General features: G+C 38.9%; 2 protein-coding genes across 3 annotated transcripts; both read right to left on the bottom strand.

Annotated features, from left to right (window-relative positions):
• Window positions 1-2,735: 2,735 nt before the first annotated feature.
• On the bottom strand, window positions 2,736-5,196 carry cfl1l (cofilin 1 (non-muscle), like). Its single transcript, XM_023294653.3, has 4 exons — window positions 5,041-5,196; window positions 3,947-4,236; window positions 3,686-3,762; window positions 2,736-3,524 (listed from the first exon to the last, which is right to left on the bottom strand). Exons 1-4 carry the CDS (start codon window positions 5,041-5,043, stop codon window positions 3,406-3,408), a joined length of 489 nt encoding a protein of 162 aa, XP_023150421.1. The 5' UTR covers window positions 5,044-5,196; the 3' UTR covers window positions 2,736-3,405.
• A 4,904-nt stretch (window positions 5,197-10,100) lies between these two features.
• Window positions 10,101-17,275, bottom strand: LOC111585239 (calpain-2 catalytic subunit-like). Of its 2 annotated transcripts, XM_023294649.3 has the most exons (21): window positions 16,949-17,275; window positions 16,444-16,513; window positions 15,755-15,873; window positions 15,511-15,644; window positions 15,259-15,427; window positions 15,078-15,161; window positions 14,890-14,975; window positions 13,845-13,919; window positions 13,316-13,476; window positions 13,017-13,189; window positions 12,903-12,914; window positions 12,518-12,729; window positions 12,397-12,433; window positions 12,245-12,310; window positions 12,103-12,160; window positions 11,943-12,007; window positions 10,976-11,044; window positions 10,804-10,882; window positions 10,538-10,654; window positions 10,395-10,453; window positions 10,101-10,312 (listed from the first exon to the last, which is right to left on the bottom strand). In XM_023294649.3, the coding sequence occupies exons 1-21, from the start codon at window positions 17,183-17,185 to the stop codon at window positions 10,289-10,291; spliced, it is 2,106 nt and encodes a 701-aa protein (XP_023150417.2). In that variant the 5' UTR covers window positions 17,186-17,275; the 3' UTR covers window positions 10,101-10,288. The 2 variants fall into 2 exon arrangements, with proteins under 2 accessions (XP_023150417.2, XP_054874772.1); XM_055018797.1 differs by lacking the exon at window positions 12,903-12,914.
• Between the last annotated feature and the right edge of the window lie 31 nt (window positions 17,276-17,306).

The following is a 17,306-nucleotide window of genomic DNA, read 5'->3' on the forward strand; positions in this document are numbered from 1 at the left end:
GTAAGCCTTGTCAGTGTGTGTGTTAGAAGTTGGTGTAAAAGTTGTGAATATGTTGTATTTTAACACTGATCAGAACTATTGTGAGTCCAGCGGCAAGCCTGCAATCTTGTGCACTGCACATCTGGCTCATGACACGTTCAAGTTAACACAGCTGCGTCAGGACTGCTACACTGTCATTTGAACACTTAAAGCTGCTTGGAAAAACTTCAAGTGTTTGAGGAAGTACTGTACACAGCGACATCCTCACAATGTGTTTCTAATACAGCAAAAGGGAGCAATATGACCTCTATCCATAGCACACTGTGTAGTAGCTTTGATGCGTTAGTCATCCTTTAAAACTGCTTTCCAAAGCATGTTTAAAAAGGTGACCCTGGCCTGAAAACGTGACAGGAAACCTTACTTTAAGTCTTAATTTTTAATTGTGGTACTTTACAAAATAAAACTAAACTGTCCAGTATAGTGCAGTCAGATTTCAAAGATTTACAGTCTGTATGTTTGATACAGACGTTTCTGAGGTGGATGTGTTGCTTGCAAACGGCCTTCCTCAAATCAAATTGCTGTGACAGTGAGGATGCTCTGCCAGATGCCAGTGTGTTCCTTATTTGGCCTGAATCCAAAATGTAAAATTAGCAAGTGATGGGCTGATCAGCTGGTGTATCCTTATTATCCAAATGGATTCCTGGTTTTGCACAATTTGGTGATACTCATTTTTGGAGTACACTTTATTTTCGAACAGAGATTTTTAAAAGGCTGAAAAAATGTCATGATGAACTGATTTTTTTTTTTTTTTTTTACTGATATTTCTTTTGCCAGATGTTGCGTTTAAGTATGATGGATTGCAGAAAATGGAAATAAGTAACCTATAAGTGGAAAAATAATGGTTAATACAGGCAATGATCCCGAAGCTGTGAAGTATTGCTATACGTCAGAGTAAAATATTGCAAATTAAATTCTTTAAATGTATCCACTTTAGCTAACATAGCCAGGTACATAGGTAATAGTGGTATAATACTGGTAACACAACAATGAAAACGACACAAAAGGAACCACAGGTCCCTGCTGTACAGTTTCTACGAGGCTGTGGACTAGTGCACCTGTTCATGCAACTGAACTTTGGGTTTTCCCTGCAGTTTGCATCTAATGCATTTAAGTAAACCTACTGATCATTCTTTTGAATAATTTTCTTATTGTTAGTAATGAAGTGTTTTGACATTTCATTGCCCAGGCCTACGGAGGACATTTATGAAGAGCAGCGTAGAAACACAGTGGTTCCCCTGAGGAAGTTGGCAAAGAAACTGTGCAAAAGTTACCAATTAAATCAATCAACTATAATGTGATTATTGATAATTAACTATAGTGGATTAACATGTTCACTTTGGAAGTAAACAAAACCTGAATAGTTCAGCATTAAAGCATTTATTTCTTAGTGAGGTGTGAAATGAAAAGATTCCTGTGTGGTACATAGCGTATGCTACAGCAAGCAGCTTATAAGCCTAGCTTAGCATGAGGACTTTAAACAGGCAAACTGCTATAGTAGCTCTGTTTGAACAACTTGTAGTTTGTCATTTTGTGACTCTTCTTCTTTGGTTGTCTGGCAATAAGTTTTTGCTGCCTTTGGACAACACAAGGCTAGCTGTTTTTCAACCTTTATGCTAAGCTAAAGTGAGGAGCTTTAGCTTTAAATTCATATTTACGTATGAGTGTTTTTGAAGCAGTTTGCTTTCTCCATCCATCACAGTGCCTGACTCCTCTTAACTCCATTGAGCTCAGAGGTGGAGTGCGGCTAGGGCTAAAGCGGCCATGAAAACATGTCCAGGCCATGGACTTGGTGTTACGAAAGCACCCATCTGTCATTAGAATCAGCCACGCCCTAAATTATGCACAACTTTAAGTCTTAATACAATTTAAACAGGTGAGTTTACGTGTTTATTCCTCCTGTAAAGCAGGAAATGGTGACGCTCTGGGGACTGACTCACTTTTGGAACCAGCCTTAATAAGCCATTGGAGGAATTTTAGTCTTTGGCACTTCCACTTCGGCCTAACTGGAGGTAGTCCCCTAAATTCACCACTCTGACATGAATGTAGTGTGTCTTATTTGTCTAACTCTCAACAATGAAGTGAGTGAATACACTCTTCAAAAATATCAAACCATTACTTCAAACTATTAACGGCATAATTTCCACTTAATCACTGATGGTTGTGATTTAGGTGTACAGGGAGACATGAGTATGAAATCTGTATGAAGGAATGTATTACGGATAACTGCTTGTGTCTTTATATGAGGTACTGGTAAATCGATTCCATACACATTTTGTGTTACGGTCCTTGTGGATGCAGTGATTGATTATGAATCAAGATCAATGGAAATCTTATAAGCAACTCCAAATTTTGTTCACAACCACCTAAAAGCCACCTGCTTGAAAATTCAGCGTAGGATTTTACTAGATTTCCAATCAACAATTTTGTGATGGACATCATGACTTCGAGTGTTTAGTTTAAAACGAGCTTAAAATCAGATCAATCACAACTAATCTGATGAACCCAGTTAATCATTTCCTGAAAGGAGGGAGAAACCCTGTGCTGCATGCTACTTCACATCCAGGTGCTGTTATTTATAGCTTTCATAAATAATACTTTGATGCTGATAAGAGCCAGAATGGCAGTAAGATTGTCATGTAATGAACACTACAAATCTCCATTTTCAGTAGAGAGGGAAAAAAACAATACAGCATATACATAGTTGCACTGAATTTATTTGATAGTACTCAACAGTGCAAGGAGTGCTGTAATTTCAGTGGAAACTTTGTTTTTCGGATAAAAGTTGTACTATTCTTTCAGATGTCTAAGTGTAGCAGTCAAGGAAAAACAGATGTGGCAGACTTACAAATCCAGCCATAATTACCCAATATAAACTGCAATACAGTGTTAACTTATTGCACAGCATATACTAGTACACACTGAACAAATAACTATTACAACAAAGACACATATGGCAAATGCAGGTATTTAAACAGTATATAAGTATTTTAACAATTAACAGTTTGAGGGATTTTAATGTACCAAAAGTGAAGTGTCAGATTATTAATATTTTTACAAAATGTTCAATTAAAAAAAAAAAAAAAAAAAAAAAAAAAAAAAGAGTAAAATGACATGAACAAGATTGATTTCCCAGCTAAATTTGTGTAACTGGACTTGTAAGCAAGGCAAAGACATCAGGTTTGTGTAACAGAAATATAATACCATTCACAGCCCAGTCTTTCCCTTTTGTAGCTTTTTACAAATCCAGAAAAACAAATAAGTTCATTTTGAAACACTGCCATTATCCTCTCAAAATCTTTTAATTTGACTTTGTTATGAAACACGGGGAAAGATGGTTTGTTTAGTACTCATTGGTTCGACTAACATTCAGATATCAACTTTCTCAATCTTGGCTACTCTCCATGTGCTTTTGTCTTGTATTTTCTCTGCAAGCGCCTGCCTGCTCCAGTCTGAGTGATCATTTAGCTGCATGTGATGTTTGACTCCTGTTGAAGAAAGAAGAGTAAACACTATTCAGCACGAAGTCCAATAAACACAAACTAAATCTTTTGAAGATAGTCAAACAACCTTTCACCTCTTAAAAGATCAGATGCAAAGAGTTGACATTATGCAATGAAAAAAAAATAATGCAGGGGGAAAAACATACCTTTCATACACCCCTTCAGATTCTCTTTCGAGCTGGCGTATATCATTTTGTTTTTGATGGATGCAGCATCAGAGGTCCTAACGTAAAGAGAAATCATTCAAACACTGAAACTGCTTACTGTAACATTTTTCCACATGTTCAGAAGAACACCGAGTTGTAAATACATGAGCATTTTGCCAGGATTTTACTGACAGTCTCTCTGCTGTCAGGAGAAGTTAAGCTTAAAAATAGTTATGGTTCAGTTTTAATACAAGGGCCTACCATGTTATAAAGATCAGGTCGTCTTTGTCAACGTTGTCCTTGGTTTGAAAGTTGCAGTCATACAGTGCGTAGAAGCACGGGTCTCCTTTCATCTCGTCAGTGATGATGGAGAAAACAGGACTGTCTCCCACATCTTTTTGGTTGAACTTTTTTGTAACAATAATTTCTTTGCAATCTCTGATGCTGAATATTGCCAGTCTCACACGGTCATTTTGATCGTCACCACTTTTCACCACTTTCATTTTAGCGATCATGTCCTTCACATCGTCACAGATTTCTACTCCAGATGCCTGGTGAGAAAGCACACAACACATATCTGCATTTAGTACAAGAAAAAAAAACAATGAAAGACAAACCTGTTTATTAAGACATCTGACTACTCGTATTATAAATCATGGTCTTTTTAAGCCAAATACCAAATCTGGTCTGTCAGTTCAGTCAACATTTCCCTGCAAAATGAAAAAAATGACAAAAATCTACTCTTCAATAAGATTTGGGCACATATCAGACGTTCTCGTAATTTGGATTTTGAGATTAAAAGCGGAACTGAAAGATGAAGAAACAGGAAGCTCCTCAAGCTAAATGTTGAAGAGAACACTGTTTAGGCAACCAAATGTGCAAATATTACACCAGCTCCTCAGCAGCAACATGCCATGGGCATTGCTTCCCCCATGAATTTTCAATGCCTTGGTTCTGTCACATTCCAGTCATTGTGGAACAAGCTAGCACAAGAAAGAGCCCCAAGGCATTCTCTCCAAACAAGTTTGAGGCACGAACTAAACTCCCACCATTTTGGAAACAAAACCACACCTTAAAACAGAGCGTTCACCAACACCAAAGCACCTTTTCAACCTTTTGTCAAAGAAATATCAAATGCAAGTCTTACACTGTAGGTATACTGGCAACAAGGATTCACTAACTTAATGCTGTTTTCTTTCTTTCTTTTCTCTTTTTTAAACATTTTCTGTTGCAATAAGGAAATGGCACTTAAAATGTTCATCATTTCTAAGTTTCATGTCCTGAGGAGCACACCAGAGCTGTAAACCGACTCAATGCAAGTCAGTCCAGTTGAATTCTTTGGGAAAGCTACTCACCATTTTGCTTGTGGTGTGTGCAGGAAACAGGCAGCAGTGAAAGATGGCAGCAGCAGTGCAAATGCTGAGAGGTTATAAGGAAGTAGAGCAGGTTGAGTCATGGAGGAGGAGCTGTGGTAAATGAGCACACCTCCGAAAGTATGCCCACCCTTCTCCTGCCAGGTGTGACACAGTTTCATCCGCAGCTTCCGTGTTTGGACTTAATTCCATTAAACTTTACCCTATGATACATGTTATTCATTGCTTGACGCAGTGCATACATTTTTGTTGACCTTTTCATCTGCTTTAGTTGGGCAGTGGCAGAGATCTTCTGTTTAGGTGAAACTCCAGGTGCGGTAGGTGGGAGCGGCAATGAATACCCTTATATGGAGAACAAACCTGTCCATATTAGCCTGCTGCAGAGATGCAGCTCAGTGGCCTTATAAGGTAAAAGGTATGATGAGTGCTCAGATGTGTCAAAAGGATTCATCTATTACCTGGGGTGCAAGTAGGATGTTATATCACAGTCAAAAGTGACACAAAAAACCAAGAAAAAACTCATGGACACTAAGCAGAGGAAACACGTTTACATGTATTTTACTACTTAATCTGACCAATCAGGATGATGTCTGTTTTGTTTCCAATTTGCTTTTCTAAAGTTATGTTCTGACTTCACAAAAAAGGTTATGGTGCCCTTAAAATCTGAATCACATATAATATTAAATGGACATGACATGCAGCTGCAGGAAAACTGCACTGATTCCAAGAGTAAATAGACAAGAAACCAGAAAACAAGAACAAAAGGGAAAATGCTTTTAAATAGGGCCTCTAGAATTTAGTATGGTTATGTACAACCCAGAGGTCTTATTAGGAATCAGGTGTGATTGACAAGAGAGGAACCTTGACCTCTGGGCCCCCACTTCATGTCTTTTTCAAGTTTACTTATTCATCAAGTTTGAGATTTTGTGCTATATTGTTTCTCTAAAACAATTTGTTTCAGATACATAGAATGAAAAAATACATATTTAGGTGTTTATTTCACCAAACTTGTTTGTCATGTATGTAGATTTAATGAGCTAATACCTCATTTGCCTGTTTTAACATAACAATTCTAAAAACTTTTAATACAAAAAATGCTTGTCTTAATGTAAGTAATCAGCGAGAGAATTTTAATGGCAAAACCTATTAGTTCAAAATTTTACCGCTAAAAACGAGTTTCCACTGAAAAGCATGGAATTTTGCATGCTTTTGGAGGCCATTTTCTAAAAATCACGTTTGTTCCCACTTCCTTGCCAGAAATCTTCTCTTAACTAGCGCTAACATGCACCAAATTTCTCAGTTTTATGAGTCTGTATTCTTAAGGTTTTTACAGAGGAATTTGTTTAAATATCAGAGATTTTGTCCCTAAAAATCCAACAAAATGGACTTTATTTGGCAGCTTGCAGTATTTTCTGATTTATGGAGTGACATGAGGAGGTATTTAAAATCCCCTCTGTAAAAAAAGTTTGACTTTCATAGGTCTTTGAATGAAAGAATAATTTTGACACAACCTTTACACAGTGATCACATTTCTGTTCTAGTATTTAAAAAAATGCAAATAAGTGCATATTTTGATAGATAATACCTGATTTACATTTAAACTTACAATTTCAGAGAACTTGTAACAAGAAATCACTGTCTTATTTTAAGTGATCACTTGGGAAATTTAAATGGTAATATGTCTTAGTGAAAAATTTGACTCTGCTCACCTGTAGTCTCTCCCTTAAGTACTGTGATTAAATACTTTCAAGGTACTTGTACTTCACTGATTCTTTTATATTTCTGCTGCTTCATGCCTCTGCTCAACTACATTTCAGAGACAAATATTGTGTGTTTTATCATTCATGATACAACTTAAGTAATGAATTTACATTTTTCCATCAATTATACAAAATAGAAGCAACAAATACATGAGGATATATATTCTAATTAAAGGTTAAGAAAAAAATCAGGTGATTCCTCTGGAAAATTCATTAGCTACACAGGAAAAATAAAGTAATTAAAATCAGCCCCACCTTTACTAGCTCCAAAACTAAAGTGATTTAAGCCAATATTATATAATTAATTATTCTGATTCATAAGGAATACTTTCTACTTTGGTGCTTTAAGTATACAGTGATTCTTGTGCTTTTTTATTAGCAAAATTGCAAAAAAAAACCCTATATAATATATATATATATATATATATATATATATATATATATATATATATATATATATATATATATATATATATATATATATATATATATATATATATATATATATATATATATATATATATATATATATACATATATTGGATGGAGCACACCTATCCTTTTAGCAGATAGTCAAACTTGCGATTCAAATGCTCTGCATGACAGTGGCTTTGCTTCCTCTGTGCCAATTAATGATTTGCAGCGAGTCCCACAGCTCCACATCCGGATCAACTTCTTTTCCAAAAGGCGGTGTGTCTAATGTAGGCAGTTTCCCTGTTAACACTTCCACTTCGATTGCTAGACTGTGACCTGTACAATAAAACTAAAACTTCACCCATATATGTCCCACAGTTGACAGTCAGTGTAGCAAAAGTATACTAAAGTTGGCCACAGAATGCTCTTACAGAAATGTGCTGGAGGGCTATTTTTTTAGGGTTATCATCACAGCTGCAGTAAAGCCTGCCTGCCTGCCAGAGCTAGTGGCAGCCAGCAGTAACTTTTAAAGTAGTAAAAGAGGAAATGCAATGCCGAACCACATAGGACAGGAAATGGCTGCTGCATAACTGTATGTGAGCTGAAAACTTCATGCTGCTACAAGTACTCGGGAGTTTGGCCACAACCCAGTCAGTGATGTCAGAGCAGCCAAAAACCCAGATCTATGAGAATTGTGACATCTGCTGGCAAATTACAGGACTGAACTGCTCGTGTATGTTTGGATAATGTTACATGTGATGAGCAGAAAGTGACATCTGCCACCAAATAACAGGGCCTGAAATATGAAGTTCCTCAGAGTTAGATTTATGCATCATGAACAAAAGAATATGTGGCACTTTAAGCAGATTTTACATAAAGCTTTTTTCCCCTGTTTTGTAAAAGGATCCCAGTAGCTCCTATTGTAGTCACAAACAAACATTTTAGAGGGTCTCCACAGATAATTCTCTCTTGAAATGTTCATTTAGAAATCTTTTCATTTTTTTTAAACAACACATATATTGCAGATAAAATAAAGAATATATAGTAAATATTAATAATGGAAACATAACTTTAAGTGAATAATCTTAAAGCTTCCTTCTTGCATGTTCATATTAAAGCACATATGATCTGGATACAATGAATGATGGATAGTCTTGGTAGTGGTTAGCACTTTCGCCTTGCAGCGAGAAGATCCATGGTTCGCGTCCCGGCTTTCCTGGGATCTTTCTGCATGGACTTTGCATGTTCTCCTTGTGCATGCGTGGGTTTTCTCCGGGTTCTCTGGCTTCCTCTCACAGTCCAAAAATGTGCTGAGGTTGACTGATTATTCTAAATTGCCCGTAGGTGTGAATGCGAGCGTGATTGTTTGTCTGTATATGTAGCCTTGCGACAGACTGGCGAATTGTCCAGGGTGTCCCTTGCTTTCACCCGAGTCAGCTGGGATAGACTCCAGCTCCCCCGTGACCCTAATGAGGATTACGTGGTGTATAGATGATGGATGTATGGATGGATAATCTTGGTAGTGTGCATAATGCAGCCATGTCAAATTACTTTTGGAGGCCTGCAGATAGCTCAGTTAAAGCTTGGGGGATCCTTTTTGGCCTTGATTTACAACATGTATGAACATGCAATATGCACACTCTTAGCTAAAGCTGCAATTTTACTATTTACGCAACCAATTCTATGCATTTGAATTTTGTAGCTTGAAGTATAGTCATTCCTAAGACCCTTTCTTAGAAGTTGGGTGTTCGGGCCATCGGGACAGTTAAGCACTGTCAACCTGTATGTTATGTTTCATACAGATTTGGGTTGATCTATAAAAAGTTACTTTACTCTCATATGGACAAAATCCATTGTAGGGATGACCTCAATTCACGTTTCATGTCAGTTCAAATCTGTTGAACTTCTCTGACAGGGTGTGGTCAGAACTTTTCTTGGTAGACTATGTTCAGTTAAAGACCTGCTCCAGTGAAAATCAAGTGTTTTACCTTGTTCACATGTCCATGTGGTGATTTTTATGGGCAAAAGAGGCAGTCAATGTTAAGGCTGAGCTTGTCCAGCTTGACACTGCAGTGAAGGGACGTTGTAAGTCTTATAAGACACAGACTCAGACTTCCGGGGTTTTATATGTAACAAACCTTCTCCCAGGGCTTTCCGTAAATATTGCCAATGTTACAACTTGCCATTGTGCTTTTACAGTGTTTGAGCCGAATCATAGATGAGCTGGTCAGCTCAAGCTCCAGCTTGGGCAAAAAACAGGCAGGGACTTCACATTCCAAAGGAACCAACAGTGGAGAGTTACATCAAAGCCATTCAGGACAGGAAGGAGTTATTGTCATGGGAAAAAATATTCTACCACCCAGGACAATAGATTTAGTTAAAAGGCATCGCTTTACTTTGGTTTACAACCATTGGCTTTTGCAAATAAGTTTTGTAAATAAATGAAGGAGATGCTACAAGAATTTTCTTTGATCACAGATTTCATCAGCTAGTGGCAGTGAAGTTGAGGAATGCATACATTTACAGAGTAGCTCAGCGTTTTGGGAAAATGACAAGACAACCACATACAATTGGTAACTTTAGCATAAAGTGTGGAATCAGGTCCAAACATAAAACAGTATGCCCACCAGCATCTTCAATTTGTTTTATCCAAACCTAAATAAGCCAAGAGCTGTGCTTTTATGCAGGACATTGTGAGTATTTTGTTGCCCAGCTTAGTAAACACAATATGTTATTGTGGTGATGGTAGACAGGTTCACCTTCAACATCACAGCTGGTTTTCCCTCTTAGCCTCAAGTTTTGTTGCTAAACTAAGCAGCGAAATGAAAGATATCAATCATTTAATTTAATTATTGTCAGCAAAGAAAATAATCTTATTAGTGGTTTTATTATGTTTGCAGATAATCAAACGAGAAGAAATTCTTTTCCCTCATAATTACTATCCATTGATTAAGTTGTATACAAGACACAATTTGTGACAGTAAAACCAACAAACAAACGTTCAGATATGAGGACTTGTCAACACAAGTCTGGATTCTTCAGCAGTCAGAGCTCATTTATAACATCGCCACATTCAGCCACTGTGGAGGAAACATGGGTACAAGTTACTCTGTGGTCCATAATCCATCTCTTTTTGTTTTGTCGTCACAGATGGGCTCTTACCTCATAATAGCTCAGTGTTATTTCACCAGACCCATTCTCGTCCAAGGTCTTGAAGGTTTCTGTTGGAAATTGAAGTAAACATCAAAATTCTAGATAATGTCTGATTCCAACAAGACAATGTGGTCAAAAGGACAAAAACTCACTGAAGAGTGACTCAAGGCGAATCAGGCAGCACACGAAGTTGTCAAAGTCAATGGTGAGGCATGGCTCACTGTAGCGGGCCACAATTATCTGATGCAGTGGGTTGTTGAGCGAGAAACCTGCCAAAATGGAACCAGATGCACTGAGAAAAGAGTCACACATCTGATTGTTGCAGCTAAACCTTTTTTTTTGCTCAAATCTCAGCAGTCTCCTCTACCTTCCTATGTGTTAGTGCAGAGAAATGTAATTTGTGAAATGTCCTTCTCACCAGCAGCCTCGACGGCCATCCGCATCTCAGAGGAGCTCATGCATCCACTTCCATCTGCATCGCTCTCTTTGTACAGATCCTACAGGAGAGACAAGTTAGCATCCTGTATCACCCATCTACTAATACGCTACGTTACAATGTTAATGCGAAAACAGACAAATAAGGAACGCACCAGGAACTTCTCAATCTTTGTCCACAGGATCCTAAATTCGACCACCCCCAGCTTGCCGCTTCCATCTTTCTTTGAAAAGTGTGTCAAGGAAAATTGTAACACAAAGTACACAGAGTAATGCGTGCTAGTAATAACAACTGGAGAATGCAGATAGTGAGCATTAAGATGGCTTTAAAGAGTTAATTTAAATTTCAATTTAGCTTTTTCATTTTCTTGTAGGGTTACATTAAAAAACTGATTTCACTACCATGTGTGTTAAATGTACAGCTACAGCGCTTAAGAAAAAGACTAAGAACAGCTAGCCTGACTGCCAGCACTAACATGCCTAACATATTGAGTCTTGTTTAAATGATTCATACAAAAACGTGACGCATAAGTGTCTAAACGACAATTTGTGGTTTTGCATGGGATTATATTAGATTATATTCCTTGTCAGATGTCTGCATGTCCACAGAAATATTCAGATTCATGAACAACGGTGCAACCACAACTTTTCCTTTACAAGTACGATTTTGTACAGATTAAACAAGAGAGATAGAATGTTTTCATTAGCGAGCTTCAAGTGCTTCTAGTTTAATTTAGCTTTTAATCAGGTTCACTGTTTTCTTTTAAACTTTACGTTAAACCTGAAGTGCAGAACCTATGTTTCCTCCTTGTGGCAATGAGAGTCATCACACAAACACTGTTAACTGTAAACTTTTATCCTTCCTCAGAACAGCGAGTTTAGTTTTTATTGGAAGCTTCATAAACTGTTCTTTCCAGACGCTTTCTGAGTTTTCCGCTATCTGTCCCACCGTACGCCTAGTTGATAGGAAACATACTGGGTACTTATTGTGTCTTTCCATAAAATGTAATACTATTTCTTTGAAGCATACTGAGGAGAAATCAGAGCAGATAACCAGATGTTGGGAGGTTAATGGTTTTGTGGAAGTCTTGTGATTCAAGTTAGAATAACAAGGAAGGATACATCCAGCAGATTGACCATGTTGCGGCAAGTTGTCAGACTGAACCCATCGGTTTTGATGTCATCTCCTGAAAATGAATAGAACACAGGGATAATTAGGTGTCTGGTGAACATTAATGTCCATTGTGAACTTGTCTGACAATGAAGAAATTATTTCTCTTACGCCTGGCTACCACTCTGTTGAGGATTCTCCGCAGCTCAAAGGCAGAAATCTCTGCATCCTGAGAAGTATATGACACTTCGTAAGTCATAAAAACAATGATTGGAGACCATAAGTAAGTATACGTTTTTTTTAGTTGGCATACATGTCCGGCAAGCTGTCCAAACAGTCTTTGGAATCTTTGGCAGATGTCGTCTTCATCAATATCAATCTAGAGATTAAAAAAATGCCCATTACTTCTTTGTTAAAGTATTATCATCAACATTACAACAAGCAAATAAAATGATAAGATTTTACCTCCTCAACATGACAGTCTACAGGATCATCAATCTCTCTGAAACAGCGAGGAGTCATGGTTATTATTCATTATGAAGACTATAATGGAATACTAATGGACGTGTTTGTAAAAGGAACTTACTGGAAATCGGCTTGTTTCTCAGAGAACACCCTCATATAGAAGTCTCCATTCTTGTTGGGCTCAAAGGTGGAGGGCACGATGAGATATTCTCCAGGAGGAAGACAGAATCGGTTGCTCACTTCGCGTAGGTTGATGAAGGTCTCGGAGCGCGCTGCTGAACAGTTGTACAGGAAGAAGTTTTTCTTCAGGTGCACCTGCCTTTTGCCTGAGTACTGAAAAATCACAGATGAAATACGCTCGCATGAGTATGCCTTCCCTCTATCCTCCATCTTTATTATGTTACGCAAATATCTACAAGGTACTCTGAGGGAATTTTCAGAACTGAAAATGGAACAGTTGCTGTGAATACTCATTCTTCCGTTATTCCTAGTAGTGTCTCACATACCTCCTCAGGCAGCTAGAAAAATCCAAAACAAATCAAATGTTAGAATAGGATGAAAATGTTACATTTTCAGTCTCTACTTCTATTTGAATTGAGATCTCACAGGCAGCTACCTACCTCATAGATAGCAAAGCCAATGGTCTCCATGTCCTGCCCCATTTTCCTCATGCGCCGCTTGTTCTTCTGCATCAGACCCACAATAAAAGTGCAGCCATCCTCCTGTCCGTCGTCAGGGTCATCGTCCACCTCATCCAGCTTTATGACAAACTGAGGATTCATCCAGAAGGTGTCTGGGAAGGCACAATAAGGTTTAGCAGGGAGTTGATCAGCTGTATTACAGCAGCCAAGCCTGTACGTTGATTTACGACACACAAATAAAATGCTGCAATCAAATCTGGAAGTGAAGCTGGTCGTACTTGCATAGTTTCTGCAGCCTCCAGCTGATACGCCTCTTCTCCATGTGTCCTCAAACTCTGACTCTGCCCATTTCTTGTACTCGTCTCCTGTGAGAGCATCTGGGGTGAGGTTACAGATTTCAAGGCGGGAATATTGGCGCAGGAAGTCAGAGAAGGACATCCTGTGGAAAAAAAATACAATGAGGAAAGTTGAAAATCAAACAGTAACATCCATTGTGCTGGATCCAGTGCAAAGGAGTCAGTGCCAGGAGTCGAGGACTTTTATTTGCTGGAGCATTGGAACATTTTAGCTTAGAAATCCCTCCTCAAATGGTGGTGAATTTGCTCTTTATAACACAACTAATTAAAAAAGTGGGATTCCCATTTTTCTTTCGCAAAAATGACGATATGATGCATCGGGGTTGTTTAAAAGCCTTTATATAAGCCTTACTTGATCAAACTGCTTTCATGTGTTAATCAGTGGGACGAAAACAGTTGTCAACGTGTGCTTAGCGCTTGGTGAAAAAAAAATGATTTCAGCAACATTTACCAGAACTCTCCATCCTCAGAACGGTTGGACAGCCTTTGCCGGTCATCACTACTCACATATCTCCATTCAGAAGAACTAGAAAAAAGAAACATGGAAAGGATCACTTACAAGATTAGACCGAACACTGAATTACCCTTTGTATGTGTTGAGTTTCGCAAAGATAACCAGGTTCACATTCACTGTCAGAGCCATAGTGAATGTCGTACATGCCTCCGCCTATGCTGCAGCCAGAAAAAATGTACGTTAAAGCCAGTCTGTGCAACAGTGTTTTTACAACAGGATTTACCAGACTTTCCACAGGGTGTGCATGTCTTTGTGTGTCACAAGCTCGACAGAGACACAGAGTAAACAACCTTGTCCAGCCAAGAGACATTGCTGTTTCAATTAGGGTGGATCATTTCATGAACCTGACAAGACAATGGGAAACAGCCTCTTCAGGAAACGCGACACTCTTGGCAACTTTCAAAAATAGTGGTATTTTTTATAACAGATATGGATCTTCCGGATTGGCACAAACACCCCCCAAATATGCTCTTTATGTCTTTCTGTTTCTGTTGTGCCAAAAACAACAACAAATAGTAGAACTCTAGTAACTCCAGGACATGGAACAATGGAGGGTTTGCAGTGTCTCTATGGCCTCTATGGCAAATTATATGTTGTTGATGGCAATGTTAGAGAGAAGACTGCTATTCAATGAGGACATCAAGAAGGCAGAAAAGGGTGCATGTTTTTAAAATTTAATAGTCACGGTGCATACATTAAATTTCATAGCAGTCCATTCAGTAGTTGTCCAGACAGCCTACTCAAAACCATAAACAAAATCTGCTGCTGGAGCAAAATGAAGGAGATCACCCAAGTTATTATGATACGTCATCCAAGGACCATGAATGTTTGTGCAGAAGTTTACAGCAATTCATAAAACAGTTGTTAAGACATTTCAGTGTGGGCCAAAGCTGCAAAACAACCAATTCACCAACGCTGGTATAGCTGCAGTGATGACTAATTCGAATCTAATGTGAACATATTGGCTGCTTTAATAACTCACTTGTCACTCCAGGCTCCATTCCACTCCACCTCACCCCACGGGTTCCTAATCCTGATGAGCTGCACCGTGTCTCCTCCATACTCCACCTTAAGCAGAATAAAACATTTAATAGTAGACGCTGCAGCTTCACTTGTACCTGGCCTGTGTGGTACATACGTATATACACCTGGCATGCAACACTTCCTCACCTGGTCTGCTCCAGTCACAGAGTAAGCATGGCCCTTCACCAGCTTGCGATATGTGACGGCCTCTGAGTCGGATGCGCTGGTGATCTGGGATGGGAAGAAAAATCTTGTCAGGTAAAACTATTACACTGAATAAAGATAATAAATGCGCCACATGACACTAGAACAAGAAGGTCAAACGAACATCAATGGAGCAGCCCAGAAGGGAGCCTCTGCTCAAGGCCTTCTGAATGATTTTGAAGAGATGTGGATCTGGTTTGCTCAGCTCATGTTTCTCAGCAATGCCTCCAGTGAAGTCCTCAAACCCCTCAGTGGTGCTGCCTCCAGAAAGAGCCTCGTAGCATCCATTTATCCTAAAGAGAAAAGGATTAATGAAGGACTATACAGAATAAAAAGATACTGAAACAACCAGAAAGGTATCCAAATGCTTCCATACTTTGCATAGGCCTTCTCCAGCAGCGCACTCCAAAACTCTGATCCCTCCTCTGAGTGAACAAACAGCAGCTTTCCATCTCCGGTGGGTAAACGATCATCAACCACCACATCCACCCACTCACCAAACTGCCAGAACTAAGAGCCACGGAGAAGACACAGATAGTAAAATCAAATCTGCTTGTGCCTCTATAGCTATATGTACACTATAGAGACATAAAGTAGCTTTAAATGAGTCAGTGTGTTACCTCAAAGTGAAAGATGCCGGCATAGTTCTCATCAAAGCTTTGGTCGTGGGGCACAACACGATATAAAACCTGTTTGTTGAGAGTCAAGGAGGCGATAGCTGCCAGGAGCCAACAGTCACCTGAGCACAAGTAAACAGTGTCAGAATAAAAGGAGACTCCTGTGTAAAACTTCATCTAACACCCAGAAAATTTCAGGTTGTCATCATGACATATCTCCAAAACATGACAGCTTTGTAGCTTGTTTGCACACAAAAAAAACCTCAGTTGTGCAGAGTTACGCCTGTTTGTCTCACCGCTCATTACTAGCTGCAAAAACAACTGTCTCACCCGCATTTGTATGAATTCTGTCAAACTGGGTGTAGTTAGATGTTTTGTACACAGTGACAGCAGATGTCAGTAGACAGGCATTTACAGGGGTTTATGAGATTTAGTTGTCACTTCATTTATGCAAAAGTACACAAACGCAAGCAAAGGACCATAGAGGAAACTAAGAAAAATGAGTCAACAGGAATAGACCTACATTTCTGATAATGATACATAAGGATAATACAGCAAGTGCTTCATTGTGCCAGCAAATGCAGTTACATGCAATTCAGTGGAAAGCAAAGGTGATGAGCTAGATCAAAATGACAAAAACATTGTATTAATCTGTATGTTTATGTGTGTGTCTGTGTGTGTGTGTGTCTCACCCAATGCTCCCTGACAAATATCAGTCCTGGTAGCATTTTCAACTATGAATTTTGGATTGGAGCATAATTCCTGAAGGGGAAAAAAAGGATTTAAAAGGTTAAAGCTTTTCCCAAAATGTAATGCTTGCTCACAGTTTTTATCCACTCTTATTTAGATGATTATCACTATGAGATATCCAAAATGCTCATACAAAGCAGAAGAAACTGCATAAAATGTTGCTGCAGGTTCAAAAAAGAACAAGTATGTGGAAACTTGGAAAAGGATCAAGCTTACATAACCAAACAGCAGTAAGTAGTAAATGTAAAATGTGTAGCCCACTGAGTGACCTCTCATATGGAATTGTAGAGCAAAAATAGAACTTCTACAACTAAAAATAAGATATGTAAACACATAGAAAGCCTTAACAACTGCCAGTTCTACTTTTCCAGCATGTAAAATATCTGCAACCACATAACACCAGCCTGTACTTTCAGCTGCTGTTTCCATTTATCCACTGCAACCCACCGTGGGTCTCTTCCAGGTGATGCCCCGAACTTTGTAGGAATCTGGTCCGAGTTCGTTGTAGCCTAAGGATGCGGGCAGAGGCTCAAAGCAGTCATCCTCAAACAGACATCCTCTTTCCAGGCAGCTGTTCCTCAGAGCCTCAAAGTCCTGGTTCAGGTATTTCACGGCATGAGAGTTGGTTCCAATCCCTTGTGACTTCTCTCGGTTGTGCTGAAGCTTCGCTGCAATTCCTGACATGTTGAAGGATCGGAATACGCTCCGTCTGTCTCCAGCTGTGTCTCAGTTTGTGTGTGCAGTTAGACAGGATCTGTGCCGTATATGCAGATCCACACCCTTCATTGTTCACACCAGCTGGCTT

Source organism: Amphiprion ocellaris, chromosome 16, assembly GCF_022539595.1.
Source record: "Amphiprion ocellaris isolate individual 3 ecotype Okinawa chromosome 16, ASM2253959v1, whole genome shotgun sequence".
In the NCBI taxonomy this organism is placed as follows: Eukaryota; Metazoa; Chordata; class Actinopteri; family Pomacentridae; genus Amphiprion; species Amphiprion ocellaris.